A 16,649-nucleotide genomic window follows, 5' to 3' on the forward strand; every position below is an offset into this window, starting at 1 on the left:
CAAATAATAATCCAGCATTGTAAATGCAACAGTTACAATAAAGTTAGCCCTGTACACACACCCCCCCAAAAAAACCTGACAGCACACTGAAGTGTTGTGATTTAAAGTAACCTCTGCCTTTAACGTCATTCTGTGCTAATACGCTTTACCTCTTCCTACAATTATGTGACAGCAATGATCAGCCCCAGTGCTTTCTACAGCTGTCCTTTCCTTATGCTGGAACTCTTTAAGTGGACAGTCCGGAGGTCTTGGTCCCAGTGGAAAAAGGGAGGGGACAGTAGAAACGAGGGAGTTTTATACTTCACCCTTCTTCCTACCAGTAGTATGCCATTTCCTTAGCTGGCAGTGCCTGTCGGCAAAATCTCTACTTGTGAAATCTAACTCACGGGGATATGTCATTAATGCAGTCTGGACATTAAGCCAAATATTTTTGTTCTGAAACACAGGGGGTATACAACACGCAGTTATAAGGCAGTGATTCTACTGTGCCACTTATCTGGTTGAGACATGCAGTTTTACTTGTAAGAAAGAAAATGCTGTGGTGTCCTTTCTTCATGGTTTAAAAGCCTATATTGCAGAAGCAGCTGAAAAACAACATCACAACGCTATACTGTTCATCCTATTCATGGACAACTCATTTAACAAGCCAGGCACTGGAATTTTTCACATGGTTCTTTGCTCGAGTTCAGTTCAATCCCCTCACAGGACAACAGACTTGGTGTCTGCACCAGGAAACTGGTAGGGAAATATGTGTTTCTGTGGATTGCATAAGCAGTGTTTTGCACCGTAAAAGCACACTTTTCTGTCCATAGGAAGTCAAACCAAACTGTCTTTACATGAGCAAATTGATATATACTGCATTACATATAGTTCATAAGAATGTAATGCCTAGCAATGTTCAAGTCAACAGTTTCTTCGTTCAGGCAGAGGGGCCTATCACCAGAGGTGCGTCTCCCGAATCTCAGCAATAATCTGACTGGCTCGTTGCAATGCCTGTTGGAGGAACAATAAGAAACAGAGTTCATGTAGTTATCTTTTCTGTTTTAAGAGACAGGCAGTGCCCTATCATAGTATATTTTTGGGGTAAAAAGCCTTTGGATGTTATTTGTGCAATATCTCCCCAAAGAACTCAAAACTTCACCAAACTTTCCTTAATAAATCAGCAACTCAGTCTTGGATTTTAGAAGCCTTGGGTTATAGCAGAACATGCTGCTTTTTCTGCAAGAATCCTTCCCCTTACCCTAAAACATCTTCCGCTGGAAGAAAGCACTCTTGCACTGATGCAACACTGCCCACCCGGAGCTGCGTAGGGTGCCACCCATTAAAAACAAAATGACCTGTCATTTTCATTTTATTTTTTACAATCTGAGTTATCTGCTCATCATGTGCACCATTGTATTCAACAAAAATGAGGCTTTTCCAATAATACCTTGAACCTAAGGTCCCATAATCCACCACAATGAAGCTAAAGCGCCATAATCCACATGTGGGAACAAGTTTCTGCACCCACGTCAGCTGCACAAAAGCCTACTTGGCAGGGAGGGGATTGCAGACAAGTTGCCCAGTAATGCATGCAACAGCCCAGCCCTGTGATTGAAATGCCTTTCTTTTGGGTGCCAGAGCAAACTGTTTCTGTTCACCCAGACATTTAATTAAAAGCCTGTTCTTTCAGCAGTACTGTAGCCAGGAAACTGTTGTTTTAAACAGTCTGGATTTTTATGCTGGATTTTAATTTTCTTTTAACTTTGTTTTTTTATTTTTTTTATTTTGTAAACTGCCTTGGGCAGGTTCCCGCAGAGAAACATTATAAATAAATAATGAAGTACATGAAGGGTACATGACCCTTTCCCCCTTTAAATCTTCCTTTTTTCTGAACTTATCAGAGAACAGCAGTGGACTACAATACCTGCAACATGTCAGCGGCCTCCTTTCTACGCTGAGCCATGTCCTCCGATTCGGTCAAGAGGTCATCCAGCAATAAGGCCTTGTACAGCTGACCGACTAGCTCACTCTGGAGAGTGTCTTTCACATGATTAACCAGGAAATGCATGACTGCCTTTGGCACGCTGCAAAACAAGCAGGGATTATTAGCTGAGCAAGCACACGACCGCTTGGGAGTGGCAAAGATTTCACTTTACTTTTGCAAGAGGAAAGCAAATACTCCTGCAGTCTGATAAATGCCAAGTAAGAAAAAGAGTGATGTAGTTTCCACAGACACACAAACATTCAAGGAGACGTTTACTCTCTGCCCTCCCCTCTTAGTCCATACAATGCATACAGCTGGGAGATCAGGACTGGTAGTATCAACCGCATCTGTTCAGGCTAATGACAGCCCAGAGGTTATGCACATACAAATGTTGTGTAAGTAGGCTCCACACATCACTCAGCAATAATGTGGTTCCAGATCACCGACTTTCATACAAATCGTTGGGACACATGCTAATCTGCACTGATAGAAGAAGAGGAGTTGGTTTTTATATGCCGGCTTTCTCTACCACTTAAGGGAGACTCAAACCAGTTTACAATCACCTTCCCCTCCCCACAACAGACACCCTGTGAGGTGGGTGAGGCTGAGAGAGTTTGACTTGCCCAATGTCACCCAGCTGGCTTCGTGTGTAGGAGTGGGGAAACAAATCCAGTTCACTAGATTAGCCTTCACCGCTCATGTGGAGGAGCGGGGAATCAAACCCAGTTCTCCAGATCAGACTCCACCGCTCCAAACCACCGTTCTTAACCACTATACCATGCTGATAGGATCAATAAGTGTAGGTGGGGGTTAGAGCATGGTGCCATGTATGTGTATGATGTGTACAGAGCATATGTCTTGAGATAGAACACAGTTTCAGGTAGATTCTGCATTTAATTACACGTCTCATTCATTACTTTCCCCATTCAGCAAAGGGGAAGGAGCTGGGGAAGAGAAGTGAGCTACCCAAGAATCTTACTGATTTCTGCCCACAAAGTACCACCAGGATAAGGCCTGCCATTTAAAACAGGAATCATTTGCTATTACCAAAAAACGGATCACTTAAAGAGGCTGCTGCTCTCTTTGCCTCAGAAATTCTCTCAGCCAAACAAGGTAACAAAACCTCAGAAAGAAACTTCCCGAATGTCTGGATACACTTGGGGGGGGGGGGAATTCCACCGCTATCAGCAATCTTGCCTATCTACCAACGGATTTTATTACTGGGACCTGTTTCAAAAGGCCTTGTGGTGAAAAGATGGTATACCATACAAGCAGGTCAATATTGTTTAAGACATAAAGCAACACAGCACAGTTGTGAACATTTTCCAGCAGCAGAACATTACACTAACGGAGTGAAACAACCCCTGCTGCTTCGAGAAATAAATGGGAGGAAGAAAGCTGGTGTAGCATTAAGATTAGCCTGGCAAGACCCAGATTCCATTACCTCTGGGTAGCTTTGGGCAAACAATTCCCTCAGCCTCAAAGGGCTGCTATGATTTGTATTTAGATCAGCGGTGTAACGTGGCTCATGGAGAGCCACGTTCACAATTACCATCAACCAAGAGAACCCACAGCTGCTGTGTACCACCCCACATCTCCCCTCTAGGGAAAAGAAAAGGAAGACGGCAGAAAGGGTGCCCAGGCTTCCCACTACAGGACCTTGCTCAGGTTAGGCAGTGAGCACTCCAAAGGTAGGCTCCTGAATTACCCTTTATTTCCATCTCTGCCTTCTTGCTCTGTCCCTGGCACAAGGCCTGCACCCCAGGTGAGAGTGAGATTGCTGAGGCATCTGGAGGGGGAGCAGGGAATAAAACCACCAGTGCAGCCAGCTTGCTCCTTTCATGGGTGGCTGCCGTGGTGGTTTCACTCTCTTCTCTGTGGCCGGCTTGACCTCCTCCCAGCAGCTGCCTGGGGGCTAGGATGAGAGCACAGAGGCTGTGGAGAAGGGAAGGGGGCTGCTGGAGAGGATGGGCCCTTCGCATCCATCCCTGGCAAGAGATGTGATCTTCAGGAATGCTTGCAGCTTGCCCATCCTCCAGCCCCTCAGCAGCAGCTGTTTCAAGCTGGGAGCCACCTGCTAATGGCATTGCCCATTTTCCTGGAACATGTCCGGGTGGCTGCTGCATTGGGGAACGAAGCTCAGGAGAGCCACAGGTGGCCTGTCAGAATCACAGGTGCCTCCCAAGCCACTGAGTATCACTGATTTAAATTGTGTGGTAAAAAACAGATGTCAGATTTAATTAAAAAACAAACAAGCGGGACATCAGCAGCAGAGGATAGGACTAGCAATAAAAGGGTTTAAATCAGTGGTTCCCAAAGTGGGCAGTACCACCCCCTGGGGGGTGATGGGATTACCTAGGGGGGCACTAAGAGGCAAGGGGGCAGCAGGGGGGCGCTAGAGGTGGGCCCCTTCAACTGTGTTGTTTACTAATTTACAATAGATCAAGCTATGGCACCATGCTGGAAAATTTAGTGGAAATGATCAGAATTTTTTTTCAGACTTTGAACAGCTGGTACCACCGGATCAAGTTCATCAGTTTTGTTGAATAACAAAAAGTTTTAATTTGATTTTAATAGATGTACAATTAATTGTTACTGCTTTGAAATTTTATTGTTATCTTCTTTAGTGCGTCATGCAAACTTCTAATTTGAATAATGCTTTTTATAGGATAGGATAGGATAGGATAGGATAGGATAGGATAGGATAGGATAGGATAGGATAGGATAGGATAGGATGCGCTGGGGTTGAGTTTGTGGAACCAAGAGGGCGGTGGCCCAAAAGGTTTGGGAACCACTGGTTTAAATTATGGATGGAAAGGTACCGGCTGGATATTTGGGGGGAAACTTTTTACAGTAAGAGTTGTTCAGCAGTGGAATCGGCTGCCTAGGGAAGTGGTGAGCTCCCCCTCCCTGGCAGTCTTCAGGCACCGTCTGGACAAATATTGGTTAGGGATGCTTAGGTTGATCCTGCATTGAGCAGGAGGTTGGACTTTCTGGCCTGTATGGCCCCTTCCAACTTTATGATTCTATCACAATCAGGGAGAAAAAATTAGACTGATGACAATCTTTTCTTTAAAAAGATTTAATGTGGCTCACCTGTCTTGAATATTTTTCCTCACAATTAGGAAGTAGGATTTGATCAGGCGCTCGATCACCTCACAGTCTCGTTGCTCACGGGCCGAAAGTTTCCGTGAAACAGGAACAGGCTAGGTAAGGAAAGTTTTAAAAAATATATATTTGTAAGCATTTTACCTGATTTTAACTAAATGTGTGCTTAGACTGTGGGAAAGGCACGCTGAACCCTGAGCAAATATCAAGTCAAGTCTTTACAGGTTGTTGCAATAATGAGCCTACAGCCAATACTTTGGAGATGAGTCAGAATTCCTACAGCTGATCTCTAGATGAAATACTGCCACTAATGTGAACATAATCTGCGGTGCTCCTGCGGGTAACTCACCACATCCAGCAAATTAACCGCATGCCCTCTTATAGGGCTCGCTGGTAGGACTGTCAATGGTTTGGATTTTTCCTCAGCTAATATCTCCTCTGCCCTGGAGGTTTTCAGCATTCCCCTCCAGTTCCCTGTTCCAGATTCTGGATTTCCATCTCCCACAGCAGAGGCCATCTAATAAAAAGCAGATAATACAAAATTCAAACTCTGATTTGAGAAGCGTGAGGTCCATACGGGTTTGATGAGGCTGGACACAATTTGTTCCAAAACCCTGCATGGCAAAGCACACACGCTCCTAGGTATTCCACGATGACCATCACAGATAAAACCAGGTCTTCATTCCGCTTAAGAAGAGGAAGATTTGTTGATCACTGTTCACTGTGCATACAGAATCCTGAGAGTCCAAGTTTTGTTCCAACATTTATGACTGTAGATATCATGTATGAACAGAATGCAGGCAGGTACTGTCAAAGGCTCTGGTTTTCAGGGAAATGGAACTTTTGCCCTGTAACTACCTTCCCCTTTCTCATTGGCTCCACCCCTCTCTTCTTGCTATTACACATGCCCTTGGGAGGGGTTGTTTTTGCTGTTTGCAAATGCTATCGGGGGGGGGGGGGGGCGGAATCCAGTGCAGGAAGTTTGGGATAAAATATATAAAGTAAGAGCATCTGTGCAAAAAAAGTAAACATGCAGGCATATGTTGTGTTAATTCACAAAATTTACTTGGGGGGGGGGAATTGTAATGCATGTAATCCTGAGTCTGCAATGCTTGCCTTTAACTTGGGCCCAGGGTGGAGGAAACACGGCACAGCAACCTTGACAAAGGAGATCCAGGTCAGGTTAGTGCTTTAACTGGAGACCTCCAGGGAACCCTATGAGCTGTGGGACTCAAAGTAAAGAAGGTGGTTTTTAAATGTGATAAATCTTGTAAAATATTTATCTGCTTTAAATATTTCTATCCTGCTTATCTCTCAAAGTATCTAACATCAAAACGGTCTTAATATAATATTTCTTATAAATAAAAGGTAAAGGTAGTCCCCTGTGCAAGCACCGGGTCATTACTGACCCATGGGGTGATGTCACATCATGACCTTTACTAGGCAGACTACATTTACGGGGTGGTTTGCCATTGCCTCTACCAACTGTCTACACTTTAACCCAGCAAGCTGGGTACTCATTTCATCGACCTCAGAAGGATGGAAGGCTGAGTCAACCTTGAACCGGCTACCTAAAACCAACTTCCGTTGGAATCGAACTCAGGTCATGAGCAAAGCTTTGACTTCAGTACTGCAGCTTACCACTCTATGCCATGGGGCTTGGTAAGTCTTATAAATATGTATCTTTAATTCATAAGTAACGATATAAACTGTAAATTTGGGAGACAGGCATGCAGAATGTAGACTCACTGGGATAAGAGGAAGGAAGGAAGGAAGGAAGGAAGGAAGGAAGGAAGGAAGGAAGGAAGGAAGGAAGGAAGGAAGGAAGGAAGGAAGGAAGGAAGGAAGGAAGGAAGGAAGGAAGGAAGGAAGGAAGGGAGAGAGAAAGGAAGGAAGGAAGGAAGGAGAAGAAGAGTTGGTTTTTATATGCCGACTTTCTCTACCACTTAAGGGAGACTCAAACCAGCTTACAAATCACCTTCCCTTCCCCTCCCCACAACAGACACCCTGTGAGGTAGGTGGAGCTGAGAGCTCTTACAGAACTGTAACTTGCCCAAGGTCGCCCAGCTGGCTTCGCGTGTAGGAGTGGGGAAACAAATCCAGTTCACCAGATTAGCCTCTGCCGCTCATGTGGAGGAGTGGGGAATCGAACCTGGTTCTCCAGATTAGACTCCTCCGCTCCAAACCACCGCTCTTAACCACTATACCACGCTGAAGCAACCAGTGCCTTTGGGCAATCAAAACCCATTTCTTGAACATTCGTGCCTGCCAATGAGCAGAATCCTCAAAGAGCTGCAATAGTTTTAATGTAAATTTCTTCTCAAAGGACTAGCTTAGGCTGGACTGTCGGGATTCTTAAGAACGTGCAAGAAAAAACTTCTATGCCCTACGGAACTTCCAAGATGCCCACCCCTGCAAACATGCAAGGTAACATTTAACATGTTTATGTAGAGCACTGAGCCAACAGAGGGAGAGGCTTTGAATTAGCTTTGGGTTGATTAGTTTATTGTAAACAAATATTTGGATACTCAGAAAAGTACATTTTTTAGGTGTCTTCATTCTCTTCTTTTTCCCAAGAGCAATGGTTTTCAAATTTCCTTTCTTTCAGCCAATCCTTTCCACATGGACTCTCTTGCCTGTGGAATCCTAGAACGTCTGCCACAGAACTCCTGAATGCAGCAGAGGATTTGGGGTATGTTCTGGGTGCACAAGCAACAAACAATGTTGGTCGCAGGTCTACTGGACCATGCGCCAATGTTCCACGCAAGCTGCTATGCCCCAGAATATACCTGCTCCTGTACGGCAGAAGATGGAGAGCAGTCTCCAGCTTTTCATGCCCCCGATGATCACTCGATGTTTCAAAGCACTCTCCCACCCACCTAGGGTTTCCCAGAATACAACTTGAAAACCACTGTGTCAGGATGATTAAATGAATCAACATTTGATCTGGACAGACAGACAGACAGCACCAGCCACTGACAAAGACCACTTAGGAGAACCATCTTCCGTCGCGGCCAGGGTGGGCTACAAGAAAGAGTGAGCATGCCGTGCATATAGAAGAATCAGAGACAGACCTTGCCATCAACCTCAGCGGGACCGGCAGCAGAGGTCTCCTGGGAGGAGGGTGCCAAAACACCAGGAGGCTTAGCAGACTAAAGAAGGCAAGAAGGGCAGAAAAGGTCATCAGGTTTGGGTTTTCAGCTTCGTTTTTAACGATCCTCTTTGATCCCTGTCGGAGGACGGGCGTGCATTTAGCAGACTGCACTTTAGACTCCTCTGTGCAAAGCAGTGCTTTTTTTCGGGAGGGGGGGAGATAATTACTGCAACTAACACTAAGCCCTGCTTGCTTTTAGGTGACTAATTCCAGACTTCCTTTAGTTTCATTTAAAAGACCGCATCAGCACATAACTCACCTTGTCTCGCGAAGCAGCAGAAGGCACCTCTCTGGCCAGCCTGTTCCGCCTTTGCTCCTTCCAACAAAAAAGAAGCCAACAATGGCCTTGATTATGAATCACTCAGTGACAAGATTCACCATCTTCAAGACAATGATCTAAATTGCAACGAATGACAGGTCTGAAATGACTGCAAAGACACTAACACTCATCTGGTTCTCTTCTGACTCAACCACACCTCTGCTTTCAAGAGGATTTATGCTCTACAAAAGGCTGTGTTTTTTTTTAAGCCAGGTTGCGTTACCCCAAAATCTTACGCCCAAGTGCCCTAAGACAATCCTGGTATGGTACAATATAGAACCATTCAGACTCCAGCTAGGTTAGGCCAAGATAATTTAATTGAATATCCAAGGAAATGCATTTGTTTCCCCCAGCCCTGACCCAGAATCATAGAATAGAATCATAGAGTTGGAAGGGACCACCAGGGTCATCAAGTCCAACCCCCTGCACAATGCAGGAAATTCACAACTACCTCCCCCCCCACACCCCTAGTGACCAGAAGATGGCCAAGATGCCCTCCCTCTCAAGGGAAGGAAGTTGTGACACCCCCCTCCCCAAACACACACACAGCAGCATGGAGGCTTGCGGCTCACTTGGGAGCATCCTGAAAGAATCAAGACAACCAATCCAAACCCAATTCTTAAACACGACAGAGCAATCCAGCTGCCTTTCTGGGTTGATTAACAAAAGATAGGACCATTTCTGGTCTTTGATTAGCACTGACCCCAGTGTGACTGTCAATGAGATAGTTCCTACCTTTCCTCTCAATCCAATAGGATCAAAAAGCCTGCAATTTTTTTGAGCTCAAGGACCTCAAAAGTCAATTTCTCCCTGACGGGAGAATTTATCAGGGAAGATCCGAAGGGGTCTCAGTTGACCAACCTGAAAACTGGTTGAGGTCCTCAGCACTGGGCAGTGTTCCAGCTGCTGGGCATTTCAATTACAGGGTCTTTGCTATCGTCAATACTTCAGATGGTCATTTACATACAATCAATTACCCCCTTCCCAATATCAGGGCTTCTCAATCCAATCACATCCCTCACTTTCCTGCCCTAGGAGTCTCCAGAACAGGTGGCACCAAATACTTGACGTAACTCTATGCTCTTCTCCCAACTAATAGTGAATAAGAATTAGCATGTATGGCAAAAGGGGGGGTCAAGACTGGCAGGTACTCAGGGACGAGATAACAAAGAACCAGATGGGGAGAAGGCCATAAAACACCTTTTTTAATGCCCACCAAGTATTTTTAATAAGTGGGTGTGGCCAGATGGGGCTTTTGTCCAGGAAGGGTACTGATTGACTCTGCAGATTTTTTAAAATGTTGCTTTGGCGGCAGCTGCCACCACAACACTAGTATCTTCACTGTGTGACTGAAAGTAAGCTGGTCAGCCATTTTGTGGCTGGCTGCACCTCCTGGGGCAGCCATTTTGTGGCAGCTATTCTGCGCCTGTGCCCACCATGCTGTGTCAGGTTTCCAAAGGTGTCTGCGGGCTCAAAAAGGTTGAGGACCCATGAAATAGAGTGCACCTTTGCATAAGATGACAGATCCTTTAGTAACTAACCTTTAGATTCCATTTTCTGTAATCCAAAAAAGCACTTTAGAGGACAGATTCCCTTCCTTACCTCTATGTTGTTGTTTATTAGCCCACAGGCATCAGCGAAGTCGGGATGTTTAGTGTTGATATAGGCCAGCTCAATGGCAACCAAATTGTGAACCTACGAGAAAGACAAATAATTCCAATGTTGGGAAAGTCATTCTAATGTCGCCTAACTGAGGTATGTTAATGAGAACTAATGTGAAGATAAAACAGAAGATAGAAAAATGGTGCATGCCACCCTGAGCGCCTTGGGGAAAAGGTAGGCTCAGGAGAGAAGAATGGGTATAAAAAAGAAGAAGAGTTGGTTTTTATACCCCGCTTTTACAAACTCCTTCTCTTCCCCTCCCCACAACTGACACCTTGTGAGACAGGTGGGGCGAAGAGAGTACTGAGAGAACTGTGACTAGTCCAAGGTCACCCAGCAGGCTTCATGTGGAGGAGGGGGGAATCGAACCTGGTTCTCCAGATCAGAGTCCGCGGCTCATGCGGAGGAACAGGGAATCAAAGCCCAGTTCTCCAGATTAGAGTTTGCCACTGTTCACCACTACACCACTACACTGGCTCTCAGCAACTGCCGAAGACTTATAAATGCTTTATGGCAAGGTACTCCAACTGTCCTCGGGTTTTAAGTAGTTTTGCACTGCATTGCAAGGAACGCACAACTGCAGGCAGCATCTGGCCCAATAAAATTACCATTTCATTTGTTACTGGTAGCCTCCGACGCAAGAGACTGGTCACAACTTCAACGATGGCGTCATGGAGCTTCGGAAACCTCAGCAATTCCTGAATACAAGCAAGACAAAGAAAGAAGGTTGTACCCCCCTAAAACTGAAAAACAAAACGAAACAAGTTGATCAAACTGAATGAACAGTAAGCAGGCTTGCATCACACCAAGAGGCAAGCAAAAGCAATGTGGACAGCAAGGAAAGCTCCCTGGGCCCTTCTGGCTCCCATGGCGGGGTGTTCTGTGATTTAAAGAGCACAGAGTCCTTAAATACAGCCCTGATTTGGAGACACTGCTATTCCCAGAGAGCTCGACATTAGAGAAACTTTGGGTGGAAAAGCCTTACAAGAATGCATCACCCTAATCCATCAGAGGTTTTAAAATGTCTGTGTAAAAGTCAGGATTGCCTAGAGAACCATTTGGTACTTGAGTTCCTTTCCCAGCATCAGACAGATGGTGGTGCAAGAATGAACCCGGCCTGTATGGAGCTAATTCCTCCAAGCAGTTCAAACTGAAATGGAAGGGGGATTTCATTGGTCAGGGAACCTCATAAGAATATAAGAAAAGCCATGCTGGTTCCGGAGGGTAACACCCACATGGAATTTTGGGTAGAAGACAAAAGACAACAGAAAATGATGCCCTTCCTTTTCTTTTCAAACATCAACTTCTTTCACTGCTCTGCAAATCCACAAAGCGAAGAAACCAAAGGACATGCTAACCAAATTTGCAGATGACACCAAGTTAGGAGGGGTAGTTAATACCCTGGAGGGTAGGGTCAGAGTTCAGAATGGCCTCGATAGACTGGAGAACTGGGCCATAAGCAATAAAATGGATTTCAATAGGGAGAAGTGTCAAGTACTTCACCTAGGCAGAAACAACATAAGGCACAGGATGGGAGATAGTTGGCTTGACAACAGTACATGTGAAAGAGATCTGGGAGTCTTAGTGGACCACAAACTGAACATGAGTCAACAGTGTGATATGGCGGCTAAGAAGGCCAATGCAATTCTGGGCTGCATCAATAGGAGTATTGTGTCTAGATCAAGGGAAGTAATAGTACCACTGTATTCTGCATTGGTCAGCCATAATGTCAGAGTGTTAATATATAGATTTTATAGTCCACCCACTGCTCCTTTCACTGTGTCATCATCTTCTTGACTAGAATCTTGCTTCTGGTCTGGTGTAAGGCCTGTGAGTTCCTTTCTGTATTTCCTCAAAAATTTCCCAACATCTTCCATCGTAGTGAGTGTATTTCACTTCTTTGTAAGTAAATGTTAGTCCTTGTGGTAACAACCATCTGTATCTTATTCCACTTTTCCTCAGAGTTGCTGTGAAGTCTTTAAAAATATTCCTTTTTGTCATCAGATGTCTTGGTATATCCTTAAGGAGTATTAATGTATTACCTTCCAGGACTATTGGGTCTTTGTAGTGCTGTTGCATTATTATATCTTTCATCCTGACATCATTGAAGGATATCATAACATCTCTTGCCTTTGCTCTCTTCAATTTAGGGGGCAAAGGCATCCTGTAGATTCTATTTATTGCATGGTCTAATACTTGTTCTTCTATGTGGAATAAGGCAGCCAATGTTTTTCACCAGTGATTCTCTTGTAGCACCACAGTCCTCGGGTAGATTTCTCAGGCGTAGATTAGATTCTCTGACTTTCAAGTCCATCATAGCAAGTGGTTTCCTCTTGTGTTTGTAGTTTTTCCAGTTGTTTTTCATGGCCTTCCACTTTCTTCCTCACTTCTTTGTGTTCTTCAGTCATTTTCTTGACAGAGGCATCCATTGTCTTCATATCAGATTGCAGTGAAGTAACCTTAGTCTTCACCTCCATCACTTCTTTTGTTACATTATCCAGTTTTTCAGCTAACATCTCAGTTAGCTGGCTCATTTGCTTTTCTTGCTGTTTGGACATTTGTTTGGTGAAAATATCAGTTTGTTTGGCTAAAAGGTCTTGCATCTTTTTGTCTTGTTTCTCCATTGTTATATCTGTAGAAGGTTTAGGTATTGCAGGGCTATGCAGTGATCCAGAATGTTGCCATGGAGCAGACATATAATCTAGCAGTAATCTCAATATAAGGGCAGGTCTCCAATCTTTTAGTCCTGAGGTATACTGATTCTAGTATAGCCTCCCAGCTAATTCGCTGTAATTTCTTGTAGTTTGGCCTCCAAATCAAAGTAAAAATCAAATTTAAGATATCAAGGCACCATAGAGTATAAGGATGCTCAAGGTCGGCTTCTTGGACAGGAAATAGGAAGTACCGCGGACCTTCTGTCATTTCCTTTCTATGATCAGAGAGGTTGGATGAGTTTACCTGTTGCACTCAGGAAACGCACTTCCGGTCCTACGATGTCGCTTTGCAGCCAGTTTTCTCTGCCCGCACCGAATACACGGTGCCTCTATCTTGCAACGTGGCCGAGGATCTCTACTGTGGAGGCCTTTAACTGGAGGAGGGACTTCTTAAACTTCCTCCTTCTCTCCCAGATATCCCACCGTTGTTATTGGAGGTTAGTATGTCATTTCAAAGTCTCGTTTGTTTAGTCTATCTCCAGATGGCGTTGATAAGCTTCCTGCCGTTTTATTCCATTGTTTTAACAAAGTCCAATAGAATTATTTTTTAGGGTGGGAGGCTAGGATTCCATCACTATTTGTTGCTTAAGTTTCATTTAGTTATTTTCAAAGAAAAACAAAGGGGTTCTTGGCACTCACTCAGATTTCAGAGGGGGAGGCTTTCATTCCTTAAAGTAGTTGCATAGATGGTATTGGATAGGGGAGAGCGAAGCCTTAATCCAAAGAGACGGCTACGGCGATGTAAATCCCCTCAAGCCGGCGGGACAAGCATCTGAATCTCCGGGAGTCTTAAAATAGCCCTCTCAAAGAATTCAGGAGTCAAACTGCTCTTCTTCGGCAGCAGGAGCATTCCTGTCACCCGTTCCACTGTTTAGGAATTGGAGGGGGCGCAGGGGCGCCCCAATTTTAGACGTTTCTTGGTTCTCCGCCGGGAGCTCCCGGGAAGACACAGTGCTTCGGTCAGCAACCCTACCGGAAGTTCTGGAATCCATGCCCTGTGAGGAGAGACTTAGGGAGTTGGGTTTGTTTAGTTTGGAGAAGAGAAGGTTGAGGGGAGACATGATAGCCATGTTTAAATATTTGAAGGGATGTCATGTTGATGAGGGAACTAGCTTGTTCTCTGTTGCTCCATAGACTAGGACATGGAGTAATGGATTTAAACTAATAGAAAAGCGATTCCACCTAAACATCAGGAAGAACTTTCTGACGGTGAGGGCTGTTCGACGGTGGAATGTGCTGCCTCGGAGGGTAGTGGAGTCTCCGTCTTTGGAGGTCTTTAAGCAGAGGCTAGATGGCCATCTGTTGGGAGTGCTTTGATTGTGGGATCCTACCTGGCGGGGGGAGGGTTGGGGTCACTGCGGATGTGAGGGGAGGTAGTTGTTAATTTCCTGCATTGTGCAGGGGGTTGGACTAGATGACCCTGGTGGTCCCTTCCAACTCTATGATTCTATGAGCAAGCTTGTACACACGCACAAATGCCAATATGACAAAGCCAACGCTTGCATTCCTATATACGTGAATGTTTACATGCGAAAAGACCCCTGTAAAAATGCCCAAGGGTATGCCTGTGTGGTAAGGTGGCTGCCAACTCTGAAGTTGTCACATTTGACCTACCGGCAGAAGAGGTTCTTATCCCGAAGATTAAAGGATACGCGTGTGAATGAGAATGCACTATGCGAACAATCCCAGCTTGGTCTTCCTGTATTCTGACAGATTTCTGCAACCTGCAACAATTCTACCCACTGGTTCTTGTGGGTTATCCGGGCTGTGTAACCGTGGTCTTGGTATACCAAGACCATGGTTACACAGCCCGGATAACCCACAAGAACCAATGAACTCTGACCGTGAAAGCCTTCGACAATAATTCTACCCACAGTTGCTAGTTGTCTTACCTGCGTGCTGTAATTGCTACAGTGCTGAATGATCCTCTGCATTTCTTCATGAACAAGCTCCACGCACCGCAAGCTGGGCTCCTCCAGGCGTTTGATTTGCCGTTTCACCAGCAGCTCGAATGAAACTTCAGGCACAAACAAGGCGGGACGGGGACCCTGGCCAAGCCAAGAGGAAACCGCTTAGTTTTTTCATTTCATTGCAGCGGAAGCCACAGGTGGTATACCCTTGGGCGTGCTGCAAGTAATGCGACCCTCCAACGACAGAGAACAGGTTAAAGAAAGGGTGCAGAGGACAGGTTAAAGAAAGTTAAAGAGGGATAATACCTACAGTAGCATTTCTAATGGCCGTCAAGATGTCGATGGTGTTAAGGCCACCGAGGGGATCGACGGATTCTAAAGTGCGCCCAAAGGTCTCGTGAAAGATGTAGCAAATTCTAGCTCCGCCGCACCTGGAGAAGAAAAAGGGGGAGATATGTGATTAGGGGTACACCGAGAAATGTTTATTTATTTACTTCATATATACCCTGCTTCCCTCCGCCACAATGGGGACCTGAAGTGGTTTATACCATTGTTGTCCCCTCCCCCATTTGATCCTCACAACAGCCCTGTGAGGTAGGCTAGGCTGAAAAAGGGTGACAGGCCCAAGGTCACCCAGCAAGCTTCCACGGCAGAGAGGGGATTCAAATCTGGATTCTTCCAGGTGCTAGTCCAACCCTCTAACCACTACACCACACCAGCTCTTGTCGTTATATGATTTACAGAAGATGGCAGATTTCAAGCTGAGAATACCTTTTAATGGCTGGGTTTTTTAATGTTTGCTTTCAATGGTTTTTACACGTCTCTATGAATTTATTGTGCTTTATTTTGTGAACTGCCTTGAGCAGTTCTCTGAAGTGGCAGCGTATCCATGTTCAGAATGCATACATACAATTAAGCTTTCATCTCCTCCCAAAAAAATGGACCTAGAAACAGAACTCGCACTTACAGTTCTGAAGTCTCGATGTACTTTGCCGTCCCTTCAATGGTGTTGCAATATTCGGTGGCAAATTTGGTGATAAGCTGCAACAAGGTGGCGCTTTTATCATCGACGGGCTCCCCGTAGCTGTTGAGGAGAGACTGGTACTGAGCAGCCAAAACGTTGATTCTGGTCTTCAGTTCCGGCAAGCAGTCCCGGATGTGATGCATGAGTAGCCTAGAAGCAGAATTCCAGGACGGATTGTTCACTCAGACAGCCAATGTGACCGATAGGAACAAGTGGAGTTATGAAACAACCATTTATATTCATCTAAGCAACTGGAAATCAGAAGTACCTTACTACGGATTTAGAGGTCGTGTGTTTCACAGAGCTTGGCAATATACACAATTTACATACAGCTATTTTAAAAGTCAGAGAGTGACACGTTGTAACAACATTTAGAAACCAGTAGAGAGGGGCATTTTAATTTCACTGGACATGCTATTACAGACCCAAAAGTCGCTGTTCTACAAAAGAACACCCCCCCAAGGAATACAGAACATGAAAGAGATTAATTAAGAACTCATCAAAAGGATTAAACATGTCACCCTGACTTAAACAGAGACTTGGACTTCCTCACCCACTACCATCTCTAATCGATCCACATGACTTTTTTTGGGAAACATTAATTTGCTGTCTCCTAGAAATTCCCCAGCATGGTTTTCAGTGGGCTGTGACCCATGAAAAGCTCACACTGAAATAAAGATTAGCTTGCTTAAGGTGCAACTAGATTGTTGTTTTATTTTACTATGATAGATGAAACCAGCTACCCCATTGCAATGTCCAAGTGAGACTCCAAATTGAGTCCAAAGGTGGCTA

At 44.9% G+C, this 16,649-nt stretch overlaps 1 protein-coding gene across 4 annotated transcripts in view; it reads right to left on the minus strand.

Moving 5' to 3' along the window:
* Positions 1–868: 868 nt before the first annotated feature.
* The window catches only part of DNM1L (dynamin 1 like), a 44,371-nt gene continuing 28,590 nt past the window's right edge, over positions 869–16,649 (minus strand). For 2 of the 4 annotated variants that reach the window (XM_056847753.1, XM_056847752.1), the window contains 10 exons: positions 15,801–16,007; positions 15,144–15,264; positions 14,816–14,971; positions 10,818–10,907; positions 10,150–10,242; positions 8,488–8,544; positions 5,424–5,591; positions 5,063–5,172; positions 1,907–2,066; positions 875–993 (listed from right to left, as the gene is read on the minus strand). In XM_056847753.1, coding sequence (XP_056703731.1) covers positions 937–993; positions 1,907–2,066; positions 5,063–5,172; positions 5,424–5,591; positions 8,488–8,544; positions 10,150–10,242; positions 10,818–10,907; positions 14,816–14,971; positions 15,144–15,264; positions 15,801–16,007 — 1,219 coding nt within the window. In that variant the 3' untranslated portion in view covers positions 875–936. Of the gene's footprint in view, positions 994–1,906; positions 2,067–5,062; positions 5,173–5,423; positions 5,592–8,148; positions 8,227–8,487; positions 8,545–10,149; positions 10,243–10,817; positions 10,908–14,815; positions 14,972–15,143; positions 15,265–15,800; positions 16,008–16,649 lie in introns of all 4 variants that reach the window. The other 2 variants (XM_056847750.1, XM_056847751.1) reach the window with 2 other exon arrangements.

Source organism: Euleptes europaea, chromosome 3 (assembly GCF_029931775.1).
Source record: "Euleptes europaea isolate rEulEur1 chromosome 3, rEulEur1.hap1, whole genome shotgun sequence".
Taxonomy (NCBI): domain Eukaryota; kingdom Metazoa; phylum Chordata; class Lepidosauria; order Squamata; family Sphaerodactylidae; genus Euleptes; species Euleptes europaea.